This window comes from Kryptolebias marmoratus, linkage group LG18, assembly GCF_001649575.2.
Source record: "Kryptolebias marmoratus isolate JLee-2015 linkage group LG18, ASM164957v2, whole genome shotgun sequence".
Taxonomy (NCBI): domain Eukaryota; kingdom Metazoa; phylum Chordata; class Actinopteri; order Cyprinodontiformes; family Rivulidae; genus Kryptolebias; species Kryptolebias marmoratus.
In genome coordinates this window covers 19,501,235-19,524,021 of record NC_051447.1, presented here as the reverse complement: position 1 = coordinate 19,524,021, position 22,787 = coordinate 19,501,235, and the positions used below count along the sequence as shown (strand labels likewise).

At 41.9% G+C, this 22,787-nt stretch overlaps 1 protein-coding gene across 1 annotated transcript in view; it reads left to right on the top strand.

Moving 5' to 3' along the window:
- LOC108250579 (thyrotropin-releasing hormone-degrading ectoenzyme) overlaps positions 1-22,787 on the top strand; it is an 83,140-nt gene that overhangs the window by 48,945 nt on the left and 11,408 nt on the right. Inside the window, exons 10-16 of the mRNA XM_037981382.1 lie at positions 2,706-2,794; positions 4,788-4,921; positions 5,006-5,061; positions 14,864-15,011; positions 15,122-15,225; positions 16,131-16,238; positions 21,531-21,698. Of these exons, the coding sequence (XP_037837310.1) occupies positions 2,706-2,794; positions 4,788-4,921; positions 5,006-5,061; positions 14,864-15,011; positions 15,122-15,225; positions 16,131-16,238; positions 21,531-21,698 (807 nt within the window). The remainder of the gene's footprint in view (positions 1-2,705; positions 2,795-4,787; positions 4,922-5,005; positions 5,062-14,863; positions 15,012-15,121; positions 15,226-16,130; positions 16,239-21,530; positions 21,699-22,787) is intronic.

Here is a 22,787-nt window from a genome sequence, read left to right as displayed (position 1 = left end):
CTTGAAGTGACCTGTAGCCATACCAAGAAGGATAACTAACACTTTATATTCTTGAATTAAACTCTTTTAACCAAAAAATTTGATTTAAAAAAATAAATAAATGAAAATTTAACTGTTTAGATTTGATTGAAACTAATTATTACAAGTAAAACCTGCTCCAAACATTGTAATAATACAGCTAAGTGTTAAAGATAACTTCTAAGGTGGGTAAATTCTGCTAAGCTAACGGTAATCTGAAAATAAAGTGAAAAGCCAAAGCTTGCTCCAGACTGCATACCTCAAACCGCTAAGCTAACGGTAAATCAGCTTACGGTAAATCAGCTAACGGTAAATCAGCTAACGGTAAATCGGCTAACGGTAAGTTAGCTAACGGTAAATCAGCTAACTGTAAATCAGGTAACAGTAAATCGCCTAACGGTAAATCAGCTAACGGTAAATCGGCTAACGGTAAGTCAGCTAACGGTAAATCAGCTAACTGTAAATCAGGTAACAGTAAATCAGCTAACGGTAAGTCAGGTAACAGTAAATCAGCTAACTGTAAATCAGGTAACAGTAAATCAGCTAACGGTAAGTCAGCTAACTGTAAATCAGCTAACTGTAAATCGGCTAACTGTAAATCGGCTAACGGTAAATCAGCTAACTGTAAATCAGGTAACAGTAAATCGGCTAACGGTAAATCAGCTAACTGTAAATCAGCTAACGGTAAATCGGCTAACGGTAAATCAGCTAACGGTAAATCGGCTAATGGTAAGTCAGCTAATGGAGAATCAGAAATAAAGATAGTTCTGTGAGATGGATGGAAAGAAACAAACTAAGCTGGCTAAGCTCAACTCCTACCTGACTAAAACGAGCTAATTCTGCTAGGCTAACGGTAATTTAAAGATACAGGTATATCTGCCAACCAATTTGTGGCTTCTTCCATAAAAACTGATAGTTGTTGTAGACTGAGTGAAACAAAACTAAAACCAGCTCTTAGAGCTTGATGACGGTTTACAAACCATGCTGGGTAGTTTAATAAAACAGAAGATAATTTCTGCTAGGCTAACGGTAATTCAAGTCAGCTGGTGAGAAACTCAGGAAAATTATAAAACCATTGGTTAGGATTTCTTTCAAATAAAAAAAAGTCCTGCAGGGGACTTGCTCCAGACTGAGTGCATCAAACCGCTAAACTAACGGAAAGTGAAAAAAGAGCTGAATGTGTGAAACAAATCATTAGCTAGTTTACTGCCTGACTCAAACGGGGTGGTTTTTATTAGGCTAACGGTAATTTGAAGAGACAAGCACATCCACCAACCGATCTGAGAGAAATTCAGCTAAAGTCAGAGGATTGGGCTTCTTCCAAAAATATAAAAAATAAAAATAAATAAATAAAAATTAGTTTCTGCTAAACTAACGGTAATTCAAAGATGAAGGCAGATCGAAGATAAGTGGTTAGGACTTTAACAGAAAATGGAAATGAAACCAAAAAAGTTAAAAAATAAAGCTGACTCTGAAAGTCAGGTGTTGAGAAACAAGCCAAGATGGCGGGTCATGTCTAAAACTGGATCATTTCTGCTATGCTAACGGTAAATTCAAAATAAAGGTAGGCCAGAAATTCAATTAAAGTGTAAAGCCGCTGGTTAAAATTCATTCCTAAATTAAAATTATTTATACTTCCTCCAGACGTGTGAACTCTTTAGACCCAGACTTTTCAATTTTACACTATTTCTTTGTTTAAACTCTATTTTTGACTTTTTGTCGAAGGAATAAAATAATAGATGAAACATTTTCACCAGTGGACATATTTCATGTGATGATTTCTGACTAAAACAAACATATTTTTTTATAAACTTGTGATTCTTTACGAATTCTGGGTCTTCAAGAATCAAAGCCTGTGGCTGTGTAATCTGGTGAAGATTAAAGGTTTAATCTAGTGAAGGATAATGGTTTAATCTGGTAAAGGTTTAATCTGGTGAAGTTTAAAGGTTTAATCTGGTAACGGATAATCTGGTAAAGGTTAATGGTTTAATCTGGTAAAGATTAAAGGTTTAATCTGGTAAAGATTAAAGGTTTAATCTAGTGAAGGTTAATCGTTTAATCTAGTGAAGGATAATGGTTTAATCTGGTAAAGGATAATCTGGTAAAGGTTAATGGTTTAATCTGGTGAAGGTTAATGGTTTAATGTGGTAAAGATTAATTGTTTAATGTGGTAAAGGATAATCTGGTAAAGGTTTTTGTTTAGAACTTCTTTTGTTCGCTGACTTGCTCCTCGATGATTTTGTCGATTTATCTCCCATTTCCCTCCTAAATGTCAACATTTTACAAAGAGCGGGAAAACAACCTCATTAAAGCTCAACGAGCCGATCTGTGATCATCTAATTGTTTCCCCAAAGGTTTAAAATTTGCTGAATTCACCGAAGCAGGAAGAGATGATGGGAAAACGTTAAACTCATCACTTTGAGTCTTCCTTTTAAAACTGAGCAGAAGCTCTGAGTCCCTGAAAGAGACAATAACCTTCAGCTGCTTTCCCCTGACTGATGGGCGCCGACGGCCCCGACTATTACACCCTCACTTCCTTTTTGTGCCGCGCAGAAAGAGTCGCTCGCCTCATTTCCAGCTGATGGATGCCGAGAGGTCGACACCGACCATCAGTCTGTGATAACGGAGGCAATCAAACCCGATCCAATTCCGCTGCCCATCACTAACATCACTCTCCCTTTGTGCAGTTTCCAGTGGCAGGTTCCATTGACCGTCGCCGTGGGAAACTCTTCGTCCGTCTGCTTGGAGAGCCTCCTCTGGATCAACAACAGGACAGGTACAGTCGGCGCCGCCCGTCACTCACCCAGCGTCTCCATAAAAGTTTATTTTCCACTCTTGATTGAATTATTTTGTTACTTCGGAGTTAACGAGCTGTTACCTGGGGAGGATTTGTTAGCAGAGCAAACGAGCTCCGGATGGCCGATTAATTATCTCGCCGGCTCGCCGTCTGTGAGCTGCTTTCACTGGTTCAGAGCGGTTGCGGCGGTGGGAATCGACGCCATTACTGCCTCGCTTCTCACACGGAAGCTGCTTTGATAGATTTATCTGTGGTACTGTCTGAAAGGATAGTTTCTTTTTCTTTTATTTCACCTAATAGATCTATTTTGTAGGAAAAAAAACCTTGAGTTTGTTGGGAATAAAGTCCCCTTGTTGGGTTCTGTGTTGCTTTCAGAATAAACTTCATATTGTTTTCCTTCGTGTTTTTGTAGAATAAAACCCTCCGGGGGATTTTACAGACAAAAGCTGATTATGTTTTTGGGGTTTTTTTCGAACGCAACATTTTGAAAATCAATCTTGAACTGCTTATGTTGGGTTTTATAGAAAACAAAAAGGCTCACGCTGGTTCTGTTCGTGAAGAATAAAAGGCATGTTTTGTCCTCGCTCCAGTTGTTATTAACACCTGAAGGCAGCGAATGTGGGGAGAATCTAATTTGGAAGTCGTGCTGAAAACAGGATGATTGGTGTAAATCCAGGACGTGGGAGTGGACCAGACTCTGCTTGTTGAACAGAGTGGGAAACAACCCGAAGCTTTATGGTTTCAGTTCTCCTCTGAGGAGAATGTGGAGCACATCTGTCAGCTTTCACTGCTTCATCTCTTCATCCTGTCACAACGTTTTCACCCCCAGTGCTTAATTCAGGTTTTATTTCATCTGTGGAAAGGTTATAATATCTGACCTGTTGCTTTTGGAGTCAACAGTTTGGAGAAATGGTTTAATTCTGACCGGATCGACGAGCTAACGGCTAGTCCAACCAAAGTGGATCAGTGCCGTTTTAAAATGGCTTCAATTCCAAAAAGCCCAACAGTGGTTCCTGCAGACGGTTCACACAGAAGTAGTTCTAACCGCCACAGACTGGACGTCTTTTTTTTTTTTTACTAGTTCTGGTGACAAATAAACTGAAAACTGTCAGAACTGAGCTTCATCTCTGACCAGTTTGGCTCGAATTAGCAGAATGTCTGAACTATCCCTTTAAGCTGTAGGCTGTGTTACTGTTTTTACAGAGAGATTTATAGAGTTTAATGTTATTTATTGTAAAAGAATTGGAGTCAAAGCTGAACTCTTTGTGGTTTCAGGTTAACTAAAACTTCAGATTCAGACAGCAGCTCTTCAACTAAAATATTATAAAAATGATTTATTTACTTTTTAAAACATCATCCTTCCTGTTTGTCACCATGACCTTTGACCTTAAATAATCTCTAATCATCATTTATTTTCTGTTGGTTGGTTTGTTAAAAGTCTTAAAATATTACATAATTACCCCCAATAATATAACAATATAACATCTGAACGGTTCTAATGTTCATCTTTCTTGTCTGATTGACTGAAAATTAAGCTCCTCTTCAGTTTTCTGCAGCTGCTGATTGAGAACCATGAAATAAACTTCTGCTGAAAGAATATTCATACAAAGGATTCAACAATCTATAAACGCTCCACAGAAAGAGATCCGGCAGCAAACTGCTTCTGGTTCAGTTCGGTTCAAGTTTAAAACTTATTTAATTCTTTCTTTATTTAAAATAAACTAATGTTGGTGCAGACTGTCAGACATCCAGGACAGAGCAAGTGTTTATTTATTTTAATGTCTATATTCACTTTCTGCACCTCTCATTTATTTTAATAAAGCTCTATAAGAATTAGTAACACATTTAAATCCTGAACGAACAGCGAGGTGTCGTCTGCATACGTGATTTGTTGGTTTTTGGTTGGGTTTTTTTTTTTTGGTACCATTCTGGGTTTGTTTACGTACTGATGATGTTTGGTGTTTTGATTCAGAAACCCACAGGATTGGTCAGATGGATGACAACACCTGGTTGCTAGGCAACGTGAACCAGACGGGCTACTTCCGCGTGAACTACGACCTCCACAACTGGAAGCTGCTGATGCAGCAGCTGCACACCAACCCTCAGGTAAACCTGTCTGTTCTGTTTGGATATAATCTGCTTCATCCGTCGGGTTTTTACTCTGTTCGTTTGTTTTTTGTTTCTCTTCAGATCATCTCGGTTGGAAACAGAGCAGGACTCATCGATGACGCCTTCAACCTGGCCAGGTGAGGCGTTATTGTTCCTTCCTTTTCCTGTTTGCTCACCTCTGAAGTCCTCCGGTTGTGTAACAGCGGCGTTCCGACTGCTGCAGCTTTCCGTTGGGTCTCTGATGATCCTGTCTGCAGCTGTCTGTCGGAGGGAAATCTTAGAGTTGTTGTTTCTGCCTCGGGTCATGGAGCAGATTGAGTCGGCTGAATAAACCTTTAAATGGGAGCTCAGTAGAGTCACTTTCCCACCCAAAGCTCGGTGGGGGAGGGCTGTTTGTTGTTTTTCGCAGCGGGTCTTGGATTATCCTCCTCACTTTTCACCATGTTTGCTGGTTGGAACCTGCAGCTTTCATTAATTCACCACCATGCAAACACCTGGTTTACTGTCCCATTTCATCTCTAACCGACGTTCTGTTACTCCGACCTGTTCGCATCATTCACATGAAGAAAAGCCGACAAAGTTTCATAACGTTCAGCAGATGGTGTTTCACACCATCCATCAGCCTTCAGTAACAAAAACAGGAAAAAGGATTTGCATAAAAATGAGCCCATAAAATGATCTATAGATCTACCTTTAAATCAAAGTTTTCTACCAGGTTTGTCTTCAGAAATAATCCTTTTAATTTCCTATGAAATTGACCATTTCTGTCTGCCGTAGCTCCGGGAAGTCCCTTCGTATAACGTTTGTTGTCATTGTGAAGTTTGTTGAGTCTCGTTTTTTAAAAAATAAGGCTGGAACAAGAAGGTTCTTTCTGTTCTCCGTGCAGTTAGCTTATTCGGTAAATTGTCCCTGAGGTTGTGAAAGGTCTCGTCTCTGTGTCCCTGCGATGGACTGGAGACCCGTCCAGGCGTCCCCCGCGTCTCTGACAGTGACCGCCGGTGATGAACACCAGCTGACAGGAGAAGCTGGTAAAGAAAATGGATGAACAGATGTTTATCTGAGGGTTAGTTGGGGGAAATGGGGTTCGAGATCAGGAATGCCAAATAAATACCGATATGGCTTGCCATAGCGGGTTTAAAGGTGAATAAATTGACACATCTGCTTGCCGTACGTGTCCATGTCACTTTTCCACAGCTGATCTTTAAGTTTCTGCTGTTCATCTTTAATATGAAGTGCTTTAAATACTATCTCCCTTTGCTGTTTTCTGTCGTGGCAGTTAACAAAAATTCCAAAATAAAATGTGACTGGTTAACTAAACCCAACCCAAACATCTGTATTGTGACGGTTCGTTAGATCTAACACTAAACTTCTGCTATTATCCATATTTTGTACCATTGTAGTTAATCCAGGACTTCAAACTGAACAGATGTCAAGAAAGAAATGACAAATAATTACCAGAATAGAAAAAGTGGCTTAATTTATTTTTCTTTTCTTTATTTTTTTGTGGGTGTTCTGAATAAAGATTGTCTGAACACTAAAATATATTTTAATTGAATAAATCCGAATGGTTAAAGTAATTATCAAACTGAATACTGATTTCAGTAACAATCATTCACATGACTAAACCCATTTCAATTATTCATGAGTGAACTCATTTATCCGGGGTTTTACTCGAATAAAAACAGAGCTAAATTCTTAAACTTGAGGATTTAATTTCTTGACGTTTGTATTTATTCTGAAATGTTAAAGTGTTGATCCAGCAGTTCTCAAAGATAAATACGGTTGCAGTGAAATGCATCACTGTAACGGGCACTGGAGTGAGCTCTCGGATCTGAACGGGTCAAAGCTCCCGGTCCGTTTCTTTACAGAATCATATCTTCAAACTGACTGCTTTCAGCTCTGCATTCAGAGCAGATTTGTCTGCGGCGTGAACAGAAATTCAACAACCTGAGCCGTCTGATGAACGAGCAGTCGGTTAGAAGGCAGCAGCCTCCGACGAGATGAGTCGTTTCTCACAGCGATGCGTTCAGCCCGGAGCTTTTTGAGCACTGTAACCAAAATCTACTGTGACACCAGCTCTATAACTCAATCTACCCCCGTCTCTGTTTCTTTTCTCTGGATCCTCGCTCAGCCATCTGTGCTCTGTCATGTTGAATGAGCAGCAGCTCGACACAACTGTGCTGTCATCCTCTAAGGATGTGTGCTGAGGAGTTTCCATCTGTACAGAAACAGAAACTACATATCCATTAATATGCAGTCTGACAGCTGAAGAAACCCACTTCAGCCTGAATCTGTCACTGCAGGAACCGTGATAAAATACTCACCATAACACTGTTTTGGGTTTTTTTTACTCTGTGGAGTTGCTCCACAAACAACAAACTAAACTGCTTAGTTAATTACATTTTTCTTTCTTCTTTTTTTAATATTTAAAAGAAAATACTTTGGTAAATGAAAACTTTGACCAGATGTGAAGGTTCATAGAGAATAAAATCCTCACTACTAATTTATTTAAATTTAAAATTTACAATTTAATACATCCAATCATCATATTTATGTGATGCACTTTGTCAAGTACAAAAAAAGAGAAAGATCCTGAATATCTGGCTGTTTTCTGGGACTCGCTGCCTTTCTTATGACACATAATCGCAGTTATTTTAATCCGAATTATTCTGAGCAATTTAGGTTTAGTGTTCAAATGCAAATAGCTGCTTAAAACAAGTGTTTTTAAGAACTCCACAAGCAGGAAAAAATTATATTCATTTCAACTATGATAGTTTATTTCAGCAAAATATTATTTAATTTATCCATCACGCTACCGTTGACTCCGGTTTTTGGATTCCAAAAACCGGAGTCAACGGTTCCTTGATGGACAAAATCCTCTTAAAGAATTTGTTGAAATGTAAAATTTACAATTGAACACATTAGGTCTCATTTTCTATGACATACTTTCTCAAATATAGAAAATAAAATTCTGAATATGTGGCACTTTTTTGACATTTTAATAGCTATCTGAAAATAAAATACCCAGAGACTCCAAGGCCAGGTACGGAACAACATCGGTATTTAATTTGAACTTTTTCCTACCAGGTGGATTTTTATTGGTTAAATGTAAACGCAGGTAGTGGTTCTTTTTTAAAACAAGTATTTTATAAATTCTAGCAGGGGTGAAGATTTGTTTATTTAAACTGTTATAGGGCTATTTAGCGCAACCGTTAACTCCGGTTTTTGGGTTACAAAAACCGGAGTCAACGGTCGTGACAAAGAAGAAAATCCTCATCAATAATTCATTAATATGTAAATTGTACTATTTAATACAATAAACCACTATTTTTGTGACACATTTTAGTATTTTTTGTATGGGGTCAGCCTACTGTATGTTCCCCGGATCACCTATGTTCCCCGGTACTCCGGTACCCCCCCCTTATGTTCTTTGGTACCTATATCAACATGGGTACCAGGGAACATGTCTGGACTCATGTTTTGTTTTTCTGGGACTATCACTGCCTTACGTGTGAAATTAAACTTCCCAGAGACTCTGAAGTCCTGTAGACGCAAACATTGGGAAATTAATTTGTCGTAAACCCAGTTTGGTGAAATTGTTTAATTCTTAACCAGATTTTTCTCAGCAGTTGGGGTTTATTGTTGAAAATAGAAATCCTGTACATGATCCCCTTTAAACCAGGATTTTTAAAAATTCCAGCAGGGATCAAGATTTTTGTTTATTTAAACACTGTAGGATATTTATCAAAAACAAAACAACAAAAACATTGCCTCTGGTAGTTGGGTTGTCACACCGGAGTCTGTGGTTGTGTGCTGAACAAAAAATCTTCATCCCTTATTTATTCAAATACAGAATTTATCATTGAATACATTAAAGCCCTTTTTCTGTGAAAGACTTTCTCGAGTACAGAAAAAAACAGAAACAAATTAAACATCTGTTTGTTTTGGTTTTGGGACTATCACTGCCTTGCTTGTGCTGGTTTCTCCAAAACAAAAACCGGAGACAACGGTTGTGTGGTGGTCAAAATCGTTATCATTAATCTACTAAACCATAAAAATAAACACCCATGTCTGTGATACATTTTCTCAATTTAAAGAAAAAAAATTGGAATATCTGCTTTACTTCTACAATAAAATTGCCGGAGACCTTGAGGCCTTGTCGGTATGAACTCTGTTGTTTTTATCAGACCTTTCTGAGCAGTTGGGACTTGCTGCTCCAAAGCAAATTGCAGTTCACGGCCTCCAAAAACAGAAACTAAAGTCTCAGAAAACAGCGTGGCCCCAATCCTCTTCCGTATAACTGTAACAGCTGAAACAAATACAAATCTTGACCAGTGGTGGATTTAAAAAACAAACATAACAAATTACTGTTCGTAAGGGGGCTGTGAACTCCAACTGCTCAGATTAAAATAGTCTCCGAGTGTTTTCATTTAATGCTATAGCTTTCTGAAATTAAAATACCCGGAGACTCCGGGGCTCCGGTAAACAGAAACACCGGTATTAAATCAAACTTTTCTAAACAGCTGGGGGACATTGATCAAATGCAAACACTTTTTATGGTCCCTTAAAACAGGTATTTTTTAAAAAAACAACCTTTGATAGAAGTTTTCAACTGTTAGTTATTTATTTAGCAAAAAAAAACATGTCGACTCCAGTTGTTGAAAAAACCGGAGTCAACGGTTGTTCTTGATTAAATTCTCATCACTGATTCATTAAGATGTTCTGTAAAATTTACTAAAAACACAGAGTTACTGATTCTGTTACTACGTCTGTCAAGTATAGGAAAAAATAAAAATTGGATTAGGTTAATTTAACTTTATTTAAATTTAGTTTAGGAATGAAATTTAATGTTATGACATATTTTGTGAAATAAACTTTGTCATCACTGGCAAATGAAAGTTTATTAGGCTTCTTAAAACTCTATACGTTATTTTCATCGTCTGTGACCGAAGCATCTTGGTAATTTATTGTCCCATTCCTTTTCCTTCCCAACCTGTGACCATATTTTTCCTCTCTTGTTATTGGAGGGACTTTGCAGGGTGGGTTAGTTGCTCGTTTTATTAGTCCAGTCCTCTTTATGGATTACATTCAGCACCTGTGGCCTGAATTTGTGTTCTGCTGCAAAACGTTCCAAACATTTATCGTGATCCAGGAGCCAAAACTGTCACAGGAATTATTTCCACCCGCTAATAGATCCGATTGTTGTTGGTTATTTTGGTGAGTTAAATGTTTATATTTCCAGTGGACAGATGACTGGAGTAGGAAAATCAAAGTTCTGATAAAGTGGTTACTAATCAGCTGTCATCTCATCTGACGAGTCGGATCTAAAGATGGAGTTTGGTCTTGTTTTTGTGAGAACCACAGGCTGGGGAAACTGCTAGCGTGGCTCATTTAGGTGACAAAAAAAACATCTTGTTTACAAAATGTTACTTCAGCGTTTCTGCCTTCTGAATTGATTACGCTTGGAGAGATATTTTATCTGCGGATTAATTTCAGTCCCACTGATTCTCCTCCTGCTCAGTTCGATTGACTGAAACTGGTGTAATCCAGGCAGAAATAAGTGCCGATTGGTGAAGCTGGTCGAGCTGTAATAAATGGCCGTCTCTTTGACTCGGTGCTTTAACGGCGTCTGTGTGCGATCACAGCCGTCCCTTGTTGGCTCTCCGCTGAGCCTTGCTAATAGCTAATGGACAAACAATTAACTGGCCCTTAACGATGTTAAAGAGTTAATGAGCTCATTAAGGCAACAACGCAGGGAGAGCGACCCACGCGGAGACAACAACTGGGAGGGAAAATTAAGAATCTTAATGTTTAATATCTTCGCTGTCCTTCATCTCTATGAGTAAAACAATCAAATAAAGCAGAAAGTGCTGCTGGCTTCTCAGAGAGGTTACAGCATTAATTACACAAATAATATCACCCTTTAGAGCCGAAGGAGCAGAATGTTCTTAATTATAGATCCGTTTATGTTTCAGGTATTTTCTGCAAGGAAACACTAAACGTTATTTTCCACACAATGTTGGCAAATACATCCATGGCAGCGTGTGATCTGTCTAAAACAGGCTGTTCTTTAATGGGACTGATTGGATAGGACAGGGGTGTCCAACCTTGGTCCTCGAGGGACACCGTCCTGCACGTTTCACTTGTTCCTCTGTTCCAACACCTGATTTGAATCAATGGCTGATTATCAGGCTTCTGCAGAACAGGAAGAGGTGATTTAACCGCACTTTAATCTGCAGGACACCTCCGGTGGTTTGACAATGAGTTCAGTTTTATTTGGAGTTTCTTATTGACCACTGCTGAAGGCGAAAGGGTAATGATGTTTTTGCCCATGTATGTGTGCATGTGTTGGTTGGTCGGTTATTCAGACCCTCCAGGATTTTGCGATGTTGCAATCGCAGCTATTAACGCAAAATCAAGCAAACCCCGCGAAATCGCAACTTTCCCGCAACTTTAACCCAATATTTATTGTTTCTAATGTGATTCGCCACCGTTTCTGCGGTCTAGTCTCTTCTTTGTGGGTTTGTGTAGCGTGGAATACAAAATAACCCCAAATAACTCATGAAGAAGACACGTGACATCACTTCCTGTTAACCTCAGAATGCCGGGAGCGTGCAGGAGCAGCGACCGAAGCCAAAATGTGCGCTAATGCTTCACATTTGCCCACAAAGATTTCAGCAAACCAGTTTCCTCCCCAGCTGCAGCTGTTTTGCACGTCCTGCAGTGTAATCATGGNTGCAAAACATGTGAGGAGAGCTGCAGACCAGGGACAATCCAGAAATGCTCATGAATGGCAGTTTAGAAGCTATCAAAGTTCTCAAATAAAGCACCTTTTGAGAATGTCAATGTTTGTTGGGAATTATCTTACAAAACTAGGAAGGATTTTTGGTTTAGATATTAAAAGTTATGGTTGTTTATTGATTTTAGTAAAAGAAAAATTGCAACTTTTAGGAAAATGCCCCGCGAAATCCTGGAGGGATTGGTTATTTCTGCACATTACAGAATATGTCAGAATTAGCCATGAATGCTAGTTTTCATCTCCAGAAAATAAATACAGTACAGATAAGTTAACAAGATTCATCCATCCAAAAATTCAACTAAAACCATCAGGTTGAATTCTTAAAAAAAAACATGAAATATCTCATAAACTAGTAAAGCACAGAGATGGCTTCGACTGAGTCAGTTTTCCAGACACTAAGCTGAAGTTTGGTGTGGTAGTAGCTGAGAGTGATCCCCAACACACCCTCTGAGAGCGAACAGATGTTATGAATCATCTTCAAGGTTGGACCAAAACATCGTTTCTCAGTTTAAAGCTCCAGCCTCCTGTGTTCTGATGTTTTATCAGTTTTATGGAGGATTATCTTCAACAATAATGAAAAAATGGCAGCAGTTGTCATGTATTTCTGTATTTATTTCAAGTAAATAAATCATAATGTCTTGTTTGGTGTCTTAAAAACGTACTCCTGACGCGACCCACGAGAATCTAAACCTTTCAGGACTCGGCAGCATCCGACAGCTTTTCGGCTCCTTGAAGAAAAGTCTGTTTTTGTGGCGAAACATTTGAACCTTGTGATTTAGACGCATCTAATGAGGAAGGCTAACACCAGGAAGTAGATTTGTTTCAATTTTTACATCAGGCAGCAGCTGCTCTCCAGATGTAACGAGAAACACGACTCCATTTTTAAAAGGCTTGTTGCTTTTTAGGAAATATAAGGGAAGAAAGTTGCTAAGTAACCAGCTGTTAGTGGCGTCTGAAGCATCATCAGCTTTTAAAAGTCAACATGAAAGCAGATTATATAGATAATCGTTCCGCAGGAAGAATGGACGTGGTGGTTATTTGAAGCACTTGGCTGTTATTGCAGGTCTTTAAACTTCAGATCTTTAGAAGTGGAGTTCTGTGGAAAGGTGATGAACAACAAGTCACCTGTTGTAGAAAGCTCTTTCAGTTAGCAGGAATAAGAGTTTATTTCTGAGCATCTCCGCCGTCTGAAACGAACTTTAATCTCAAAGAAACAGTTTTCAGTTTGTTATTCCAGCAGAAATAAAGCGCATTAGAGCTGAAACTAACCCCAGAAAAGCTGCAGTATTTACAAACTAACCTGGGCATTTTTTAAAACTCCTTAAAGAATTTAACCCCCTCAGAGTTTTAAACCAACGATGGAGCTGGAGCGGATTTGAAAGCCGCCCTCGCCGGCTGTGTTTCCAGTGGTCACTTAGCTGTGGCGGCCATCTTGGTTTGAGTTGGTAATGGTGGTTATGGCAAAGGTCTAAACCAGGGGTGTCCTCGAGGGACATGTTTGACTTGTCTCTCTGCTCCGGCTGGTTTGAATCAGAACAGGAAGAGGACGGTGGCCCTGGAGGACCACGGCTGGACACCCCTCAGAGGAGAAGTCTGGGATGACTCTCAGCTACTCCTCCTCCAAGTCTCAGCTCAGTGTTTGGAACCGTGCCGCCGAAACGTCCACAGCATCTCAACAAGATCTCAACCGGACTTCACAGTCCCCGTCTTCTAACCTGATGGACACGTGTCTTCTTTAGTCCGGGGGGGACGTTGTCTTGTCAGAGGTTATCTTCATGGTGGACATCAGAGGATGTCCGATGGGGGATGGAGGAAGAGGGACGAGTTCAGGGCAGGAGTTGTTGTTGCCATGGTTACCGCCATCCCATTCTGTTTGGGATGATTGTGAACAGGAAGTCTCTGCAGGCCCGATGGATTATGGTAACGTCTCTGAGCCCAGGTGCATGATGGGTACGTCGGATGGGAGGCAGATTATGGAAATACGTCTGATCTGGAACTGATGAACTTTCAGCAGCCGTGAGTCCGTCTGCTCCTGAAAAAACCCAACATTTCAGGGAGCAATCAGTGAAGCTCCGCAGCTCCTCATGGACACGTCAGGAAACCTCCCTGGAGTCGGCGTTCCCTCATTAATATTCCCGCACTCCGAGCGGGACCGAAGGTCGGCGCAGGAGGCACGTGAGCGGAGCTGCTCCGGAAAAATAAAACCAACAAATGTTGAGAAATGCACAAAGGAAGTTGGGGAATATTTATGAGGCGGTGGCATTTAGAGGCCATGTTTGTGAGACCTCAGGGAGCGAAGGTTCCTCCTGAGGGCCGAGAAGCGGACTTTACGCCGGCCCTGTGTCCCTAAACGCATCGTTCGGTCCAACAGGACGAGTTTCTTTGACTTCTGTAAACTCTTCTTTGTTTGGGTTATAAGACTGAGGTGCAGGTTTCTGTTTTAAAACTCCATAAATCTAGAAATAAAAACGATTTAAATATAAGATAAATGTAAAATAAATCTGGCTGAAAACTTTGTTTCTGATGTGATTTATTAAAAAGACTCAAATCTGTCCGGAGCTCACGACACTTTTTAGTTTTTGTTTTCCATCTCCGGTCAGATCCTGCTGGTTTCGTGTTTAACTTCAGGTCCAACAGAACCGACCCATTCTGGATGCTTTCCAGGAATCAACACCTTCCTTAGGAAGCTTTTTTCTTTCAGCTGAAGTCTGCTCTGTTTCTTATCTTTACTTTTCATAAACGAGAAAGAACCGAGCTGTGAACAGTCTTACGCCCACACCCTTGCGGCCCACACCCTTGCGGCCCACACCCTTGCGGCCCACACCCTTGCGGCCCCGGGGCTGGTGGGTAAACGTCCAGCTGTAGCAGCTGCTGCTGTCATTCGACACTCAGGACGATGTTGAAGCTGCTTAAATGTTTCTGTGAAATTTGTATTTTTATGATAAATAAACTTCCTGTAAAACTCAGATTATGATGCTGCTTTCAGTGTTTGACGGTTTTGGCTCCCTTATGCTTTTTCGGCCATTTTAAAGAGTTAATCAGAGAGCGTTAGGAGAAGCAGAAGGTTTTTTTTGTCCGATGTTCGGGGCGTGATGGTGTCAGATTCTGACGGTTAGTTTTTTTGTTTTTTTCCTCTCCAGGGCGGGGTACCTCCCACAGGGCATTCCCCTGCAGCTGATTGGCTACCTGCCGGAGGAGACGTCCTTCCTCCCGTGGCACGCCGCCAGCCGAGCGCTCTACCAGCTGGACAAACTGTTGGACCGCACGGACGAGTACAGGCTGTTCAGTGTAAACAAGCGATCCATCAGCATCCCGGCCGATCATTGCCGGCTCGCTGTTAGCTAATCAGCTGTCTCGTTAGCGGTGACTGACAGCTGTGTGTGTGTGTGTGTGAACAGGACTACGTGCTGAAGCAGGTCGCGTCACGGTACCATCAGATGGGCTGGCCCACCAACGGTCCTGGATCTGAGGGCTCCGTCCTGAAGGCGTCCTATCAGACAGAGTACGTTGGTCCTCGTGGACACGACTGTTGCTTTAATGAAACATTTTTCTTCCAGGCTGAAAAATTATAAAACGTCCAACTTTAATAATTTAAAACGAACCAACCAAGCTCAGATTTATCCATACGTCCCTCAGCAGGTGTCTCCTGGACCTCAGGCTGTCCACATTTAAACTGGTTGGTCTCCTGGTTTCAGACCCGACTTTAATCAGAGTCCAGAAGTTTCCAGGTCGGGGTTTTAGGGAGACCATTCCAGAAGTTTGGGACCATTGTCCTGTTGGACCAAACTGTGTCCAACTTTCCACCGTCCAGCTGTTGGTTTGAGGTGAAACTGAAGAATCTGCAGGTCGTCCTCCTCACTTTGTACCACAGCATGATGCTGCCACCACCGTGCCTGACAGCTGGTTCAGTGTTTTCAGGTCTCAGGTTGACTCCTCCAAATGTCCTTCCTGTCCAAACAGCTCCGTTTTTGTCTAGTCTGACTATCAAACTGTCCTCCAGAAGACATCAGTCCTGTCCATGTGGACAGCTGCAGGTTTCAGTCCAGCTGGAAGGCGTGGCTGTCGGAGGCGGAGCTTCTTTCCTGGCCCTCCCAGTCTACAGTGATGAGAAAACTGGTCTCACTGTGGACAGGAAGGGACACTGGTGGACAGTGACACTGTGGGTCTTGGTGGTTCCTGAACATCTGAGGGGGACGGAGGAGTGTTGGTCAGTCCAGTGCTGCAGTCAATCATGATCACTAACAGGAAGTTCAGCATCACTTCTTAACAGACCTGCAGACCGGAGACAGACTCTGGCTTTCAGGTTAAATGTTCTCAGGCGTCTCAGGAGGACCCGTTTGTCCCTCCGTCCTCCAGGAGGACAACATTCAAACGTAGTTCTGGACGTGACGACGTGTTTGTGTGCAGGGAGCTGCAGCGGGAGCTCATCATGTTGGCCTGCAGCTTCGGGAACAAGCAGTGCCACCGTCAGGCCGTCGCCTACATCTCCGACTGGATCTCCAGCAACAAAAACAGGTAGGACCGCCGAGCCGGGACCACTGTTCCACCGTGCAGCCAGGCAGCCGTCTGAGGTTCACAGCCAGAAACCCTCAGCTGCTACCACACCAGTTTCTGTCGTGGATTAGGATGAAAACAGATATAACAAACTAAACTAAACTAAACTTATCTTAAACAGGAGCTGAGATCATCTAAATAAGACACTAAAGTAAAGAATAAAACTTATTTAAAACAAGTCGTACTAAAGATAAACTGAGGAAACTAAGATATAAGAAGAGTTAAAATGAACTAAATAATAAAACACTTTTTATTAATTCAGTGTCTTTCAGGTTTTGTTTGGTGAGTTTCTGAGTTTGAGCGGCGGCTCTTTTCAGGTTTGACTCGTGTGAAGGAACGAGGTGATGAGGTCAGGTGTTTCCAGGTTCTCCAACCTGTGGCTGTAAACAACAACAACAACCAGCAGCCGCTCTGATTAACGCTCCTCGTCTTCCTCCTCTCGTCTTCCTCCTCTCGTCTCCGTTCGTCTCGCGTTCCTCCCTCGGGGCTCCTAACGAGATCTGCAGAATTAGATTTCAAACAGCAAATTAAAAAGCAGCAGCTGCTGCTGTTCTGTTCAGGACAGCAGGGAGCTGATGATGAGAGGCTTCCTTAAATTAAAAATGTAAAAAAAACAACAAAGAAAAGACAAAAATAACTGTTTTAAACTTGATCCACTTCAGTTTATTAGTTGTCCTCCTTCTCGTCCCGTTTCTTGTTTTTGTTTAACTTTAACATATTTTTACTATCATATATTTATTTATTTTAAAAGGAATATTTGACCATTTTTGGTTGATGAGCTCAATGTTTCAGGCAAAAACTCTCAGATTTATTGGTAATTATTTCATTTTTTAAAGATTAAATGTTATATTTCATATATTATAATCAAATATTCTCTGAAGCTCGACTGGACCGGTCCAATGGATCATCTCAGTCCAGCTGAGGTCACCTTTGACCTTAGTTTTACTTTATAATCCTTTCAAAATAAAATGTGGTGGCAGAAATTTACTCTGAGACACTGCAAGTTTATTTATTTTATTTCGAAGGGGAGTTGGGTCAAAAACAGCATTAATTGTTTTTTTGTCTTGAGGACATTGTGGTGAAGAAGGAGCTGAGATGAAAGACAAACTCTGGGTTTCCTGGTTCCTGGTTCCAACCCTCAGCTGTGGTCCTGAGGTTTGGATCAGGACCCAAAGAACCAGATCCTGGATCCGGGCTTAGCCTCAGAGAGTCGAGCTGCTGCTCCTCCTCGTCGAAAGGAGTCAGCTGAGGTGGTTCATCTGATCAGGACGCCTCCTGGACGCCTCCCTTTGGAGGTTTCTCAGGCGTGTCCCACTGGGAGGAGACCTCGGGGCAGAACCAGAACTCTCTGGATCCTCTCTGGTCTGGGAACACCTTGGGATCCTCCAGGAGGAGCTGGAGGAGGTCTGGGTTTCTGTCCTGGACCTGCTGCCTCCTCGACCCGACCACAGAAACCAAACCCTTTCTCTCCTTTTCTTTCTGGACTTTTGTCTTTGTGAAATAATCTTTATTTTTCCTGTCAGGAATCAGAAACTGTTTGAGCTCAAACTGAGCGTTGACGACAAAACCTGCTTCAGCAAGAAGAACTTTGTTCAAATTTAGATGTTTTAATGACAGATGGTCAAAATATAAATGAAATACGTCCATTTTTTCCATCCCAACCACAACATAAAGGTCTCTTCTTAGAGTCTGAGAAGAAATAAGGAAATATGTGGTTCCGAGTGATGGAAAGGTGGCAGATAAATCCACATTCAAGCCAGATTAATCCCCCCCAGGGGTGACTTTTTAATTTGCCACGCTCTATTCAGTCATTTTAATCCCTTCTGGAGATCCTACTGTATGACTGATTTTCCTCCCATGCCTCAGTATTAATTACAAACCTCTTTTTAACAAAATGACACAAAAGGAAACGACTCCATCTGACCCGTCTGAAAACCACTCGACATCAAACACAATAAACCTTTGCTTTGCGCTGATGTCGCTCTGAAAGGATTCTGCATTTAAAGTCGTATTTTGGTGGCAAACGACAGATACGGCTGTGATCTGACGGAGCAGAACAGAAGAGTTGAGTCACACCTGGATAGAAAATCCAAACGACCGGGACAATGAGCGGATAATTACTGAGGAGAGCGGCGCCTACACCCCTCTGGAATATTAATCATGCTACAATGGAGATTTAATGTAAATTAATCATCCAAATGGCTTTAAAAGATCCTTTTTCTAGTTATCTTAGTGAGAAATGGATGGATTAGGCTTGTAGGGAACCAGTGGCCCCAATTAACCCCCTTTTCTCTACTTTTGGTGGATTATTTCCAGTCGAATGGAGGTTGAACTGATTAGGTGCAACTTTTTCCCTTTTTTTGTGCAGTTAGCAACATGGATGATATATTCACTTTTATTCTAGTCAAACTCTGGACATCCAACGAGACGTCCAGCAGAACCCCCGGGTCGGAGGCCAACGTTTTCCCAAACTTTTAAAGCTTCTGACCCTAAAAATACCAACAATGAAGAGTTTTTACTCCAAATATCCTTGGTTGAACGACACAAACAGCTTCAAGTCTTCTTCTTTTAGTCATAAGAAGGAGGAAGCCAAGTCGAGGTCCTTTTGGGTCATCGAGGAGAACATCACGTCTCAAATCTGTCCCCACAGCGAAGCACGGTGGAGGCAGCATCATCAGCTGTCTTTGTATTGGGAAGCTGGTCAGACCCGACTGGCGGAGGTGGACCAGAGGATCCTTTCAGACTCGTCTCCTGGTCCACTCCTCAGCAGGCAATCCCTCCAGGATTTCACGGGCATTTTCTTAAAAGTTGTGATTTTTTTTAAACTAAAATCAATAAACAACCATAACTTTTAATATCTAAACCAAAAATCCTTCCTAGTTCTGTAAGATAATTCCCAACAAACATTGACATTCTCAAAAGGTGCTTTATTTGAGAACTTTGATAGCTTCTAAACTGACATTCATGAGCATTTCTGGATTGTCCCTGGTCTGCAGCTCTCCTCACATGTTTTGCAGACACAAAGTGTTTGTCGATGCGTTTATGTTCCATGATTACACTGCAGGACGTGCAAAACAGCTGCAGCTGGGGAGGAAACTGGTTTGCTGAAATCTTTGTGGGCAAATGTGAAGCATTAGCGCACATTTTGGCTTCGGTCGCTGCTCCTGCACGCTCCCGGCATTCTGATGTTAACAGGAAGTGACGTCACGTGTCTTCTTCCTGAGTTATTTGGGCTTATTTTGTATTCCACGCTACACAAACCCACAAAGAAGAGACTAGACCGCAGAAACGGTGGCAAATCACTTTAGAAACAATAAACATTGGGTTAAAGTTGCGAGAAAGTTGTGATTTTGCGGGGTTTGCTTGATTTTGCGTTAATAGTTGCGATCGCAACATCGAGAAATCCTGGAGGGTCTGAGCAGGTAACCTTTCCTTTGACTGGCTGTCCGAGCGGAGGGGAGGAGACATTTCACCAGCAGAGACAGACGGACGCAGCAGCTGGTGGAGACATGTTTACTCTCAGAGAGGGAGTTTGATGCAGGAGGAGGAGATATTTCAGGAGAAACGGCTTCGGGACGTGAAACATCCTCTGCAGAGAGCCGGAGCTGGTTAATGACTCCGGAGCCATCTGGAGGAGCCCAGGGAGGAAAACATTATCACTCTTATTTTTATTGGGATTACAGCCGTTAGTGTGGTTCATGTTTAATACGGCTGAAGGCCTGGAGATTATTTTATGATGAGAAAAGATGGAGTTGAAATAAAAACACCGTCTTGTTTGACCTGTTAGCGCTCAGAGGACGGGTTAGGAAGGACGTCCTCCTGCTCCGTCTGACTAAACTAGTCTTGGTTTGGGGATTAGTTCCAGTTTAACCCGTATTAATAACCCAGAGGAGCGTTCTGTTAGATGTCCTTTATGTTCCAGTCAGCACTAACCTGGAAGTCTGCCTGTGCTGCTCTGAAGTGGAGCGTCTCTAACATGATTTCCCCAGTCGGTAAATAATAAAACTGTCCCTGAACACACACACACACACAGGGTACCTGCATCATTCTGCAGTCAGCTGACTCTGACGGATCTGTGTTGGTTTGCTGCAGATTCAGGTCAGTCACACACAGATGTGTTGAACCGTGGAGTAAAACTCAAACCGTTTTTTTGTTTTTTTCTTTACTAATGATTCGGGTCAGAACCCAGCTGGGGTGTTTCTGGACGTGACACTCGCCTCCTGCAACCGAAACTTCTTAATTTACAGCTTTGAAGCTACAAACTGCAGTTCCAAGTCTGAAGAAGCCGGGACTTTGTGGAAACTGTAAATAAAAACAGAATTTATTGATTTATTGTCTCTTACCTGTATGAGAGGAAGATGGCCGCCCATCCTGAGCCCGGTTCTGGTTCTGGTTCTGCTGGAGGTTTCTTCCCACTGATGCCAACGTTCTGCTCAGGATAAATAAACTAAATTGAATAAAATCCATATTTTATTCACAATGAAACGTGGTAAACAGTCCTGGATGGGAGCAGATCCCTTCCAGAGGCACTAATGCACCCCCATACCATCAGAGAGGCAGGCTGACCTCAGAACAGTTCTCCTCTTTGGTCCAGAGGAGACACATCTGTTCACATCTGGCTTCTTCTTTGCCTGATAGAGCTTTAAGCATCTGTGGACGGCACAGTGCTGCCTTAAAATTCAAAATAAACTTATTTTTTCTTTTAAACGGTACAATTTTTTAAACATCCGATATGTTTACGATGTCAATAAACATGCATTTAGTTTTATTTACATTTTGCACATCATCCTAACTTTGTTGGTCATGTGGTTGTGGATTGTGTATCAATATTATTATTTTCAGTGTTTGTTAAAATCGCCTAACTTCTTTCTCCATCTAAGATCTTAGTTTAAAACTCTGGCATTAAAGGCGGCGGGTGATAGGCATTCCTCCATGCTAGGCCTGTAATTTTTATTATGTCCTGATGTGTAAAAGCCCAGAATTGAGGGTTTAGAGGGATGAGCTCCTTGTTAAATCACTGCTGCTGGTTTTACCGTCTCTGTCTTGAAGTGTCTCTTTCTGCGTCTTTTTAATGGAAGCGGAATCAGCACCCTGAACGAGTCTCGGTTAATCCCGAGGACACGTCTTATCGAGCCTTTTTAGTTTCATTACTTTCCCCTCGCTCAGATCAGACGCTTATCAGCTTCCTGGAAACGTGTCGGAGACGAGCGGCATCCTGGCAGACGATTTGACTCTGTGTCCTCGTCCCCGCAGGATCCCTCCCAACATCCGGGACATCGTTTACTGCACCGGGGTCAGCCTGATGGACGAGGACGTGTGGGAGTTCATCTGGATGAAGTTTCACTCCACCAGCGCCGTTTCAGAGAAGAAGATCCTGCTGGAGGCGCTGACCTGCTCCGACAACAGCTTCCTGCTCAACAGGTACGCAGCGGGACGCTCGTTTAATGTCCGATACGGAAATCTGTTCTGTTTTAGTCATTTACAGAAACATGTTTAACAAATAGACTGAATGAGCAGTGAGTATCTTACCTGCAGCAGAGAGCAGTCAGAGCAATCTGTTTAAAAAATCAGGGAGAAATTCTTACAAAGGAGTCGAGCTAACAGCAACTCAGACCAGGAAAGTATTTAAAATTATACTTCAGATGTTTTAAAATGAGGTTCTGTGGAAAAGTGATGAACAGTTAATATCTTACCCATTGTAGACAGCTTCAGTTTCTCCAACAGGACTTTAAATTGTCTCATTGAGTTGTGACGCAAAACTGTGACAAAAATACACCAATTTTCTCTTAGAATCACAACGAATTGGTTGGTAGCAGCAACGTACGCACGCAAACACAAATAAACTGCGACATTCCTGCAAACGTGTGTTTGACTCTGTGACTACTTGGAAAGTGAATTTGTTTTGCAAATTTTTCAGACATGTTAAATTCTTGTAGCATCCGAGCAACACAATAGAGATGAGATTCAGGCCTAACAGCTAGTCTGAACACGGTTATGGGGTACGGACAGGGCACTGTTGGGGTACTTATGGGGTGCCTGGCACCCCATACATACAGCTACGTACCTGACACTTATGGGGTACGTACCGGACGCTTGTGGGGAAACTTACTAGGTGCATATTGGAACTGTATGGAACACAAACGTACCTGGAACTTGCAGGGTATGTTCAGGCACCTACAAGCTACTTCCTGGACTCTTATGCCTCTTTTCCACGGGCTCTAATTCAGAAGTCCGGCTCTACTCGGCTCGGCTCGATAAAGAATGCATCGCGTTCACACCGGTAGCAGAGGTACGCCTCCCCGTGTTGTGGGGGGCGGGGCCGCGGGAGGTGCGCTACAGAAAATTGGCGCAAGTTGTGTAAACAACGAAAGCGCTATGGACAATGTTGGCCCTGTGTTGTTGCTGTTTTTTAAACTTATGGGGATTCTCCTGAGACTTCAGGAAGAGAGGCGCAGTGGAAGAAATGCTCTGGATGCCGCCATTGTTGCACGGAGTAGGACAGCTGTTATC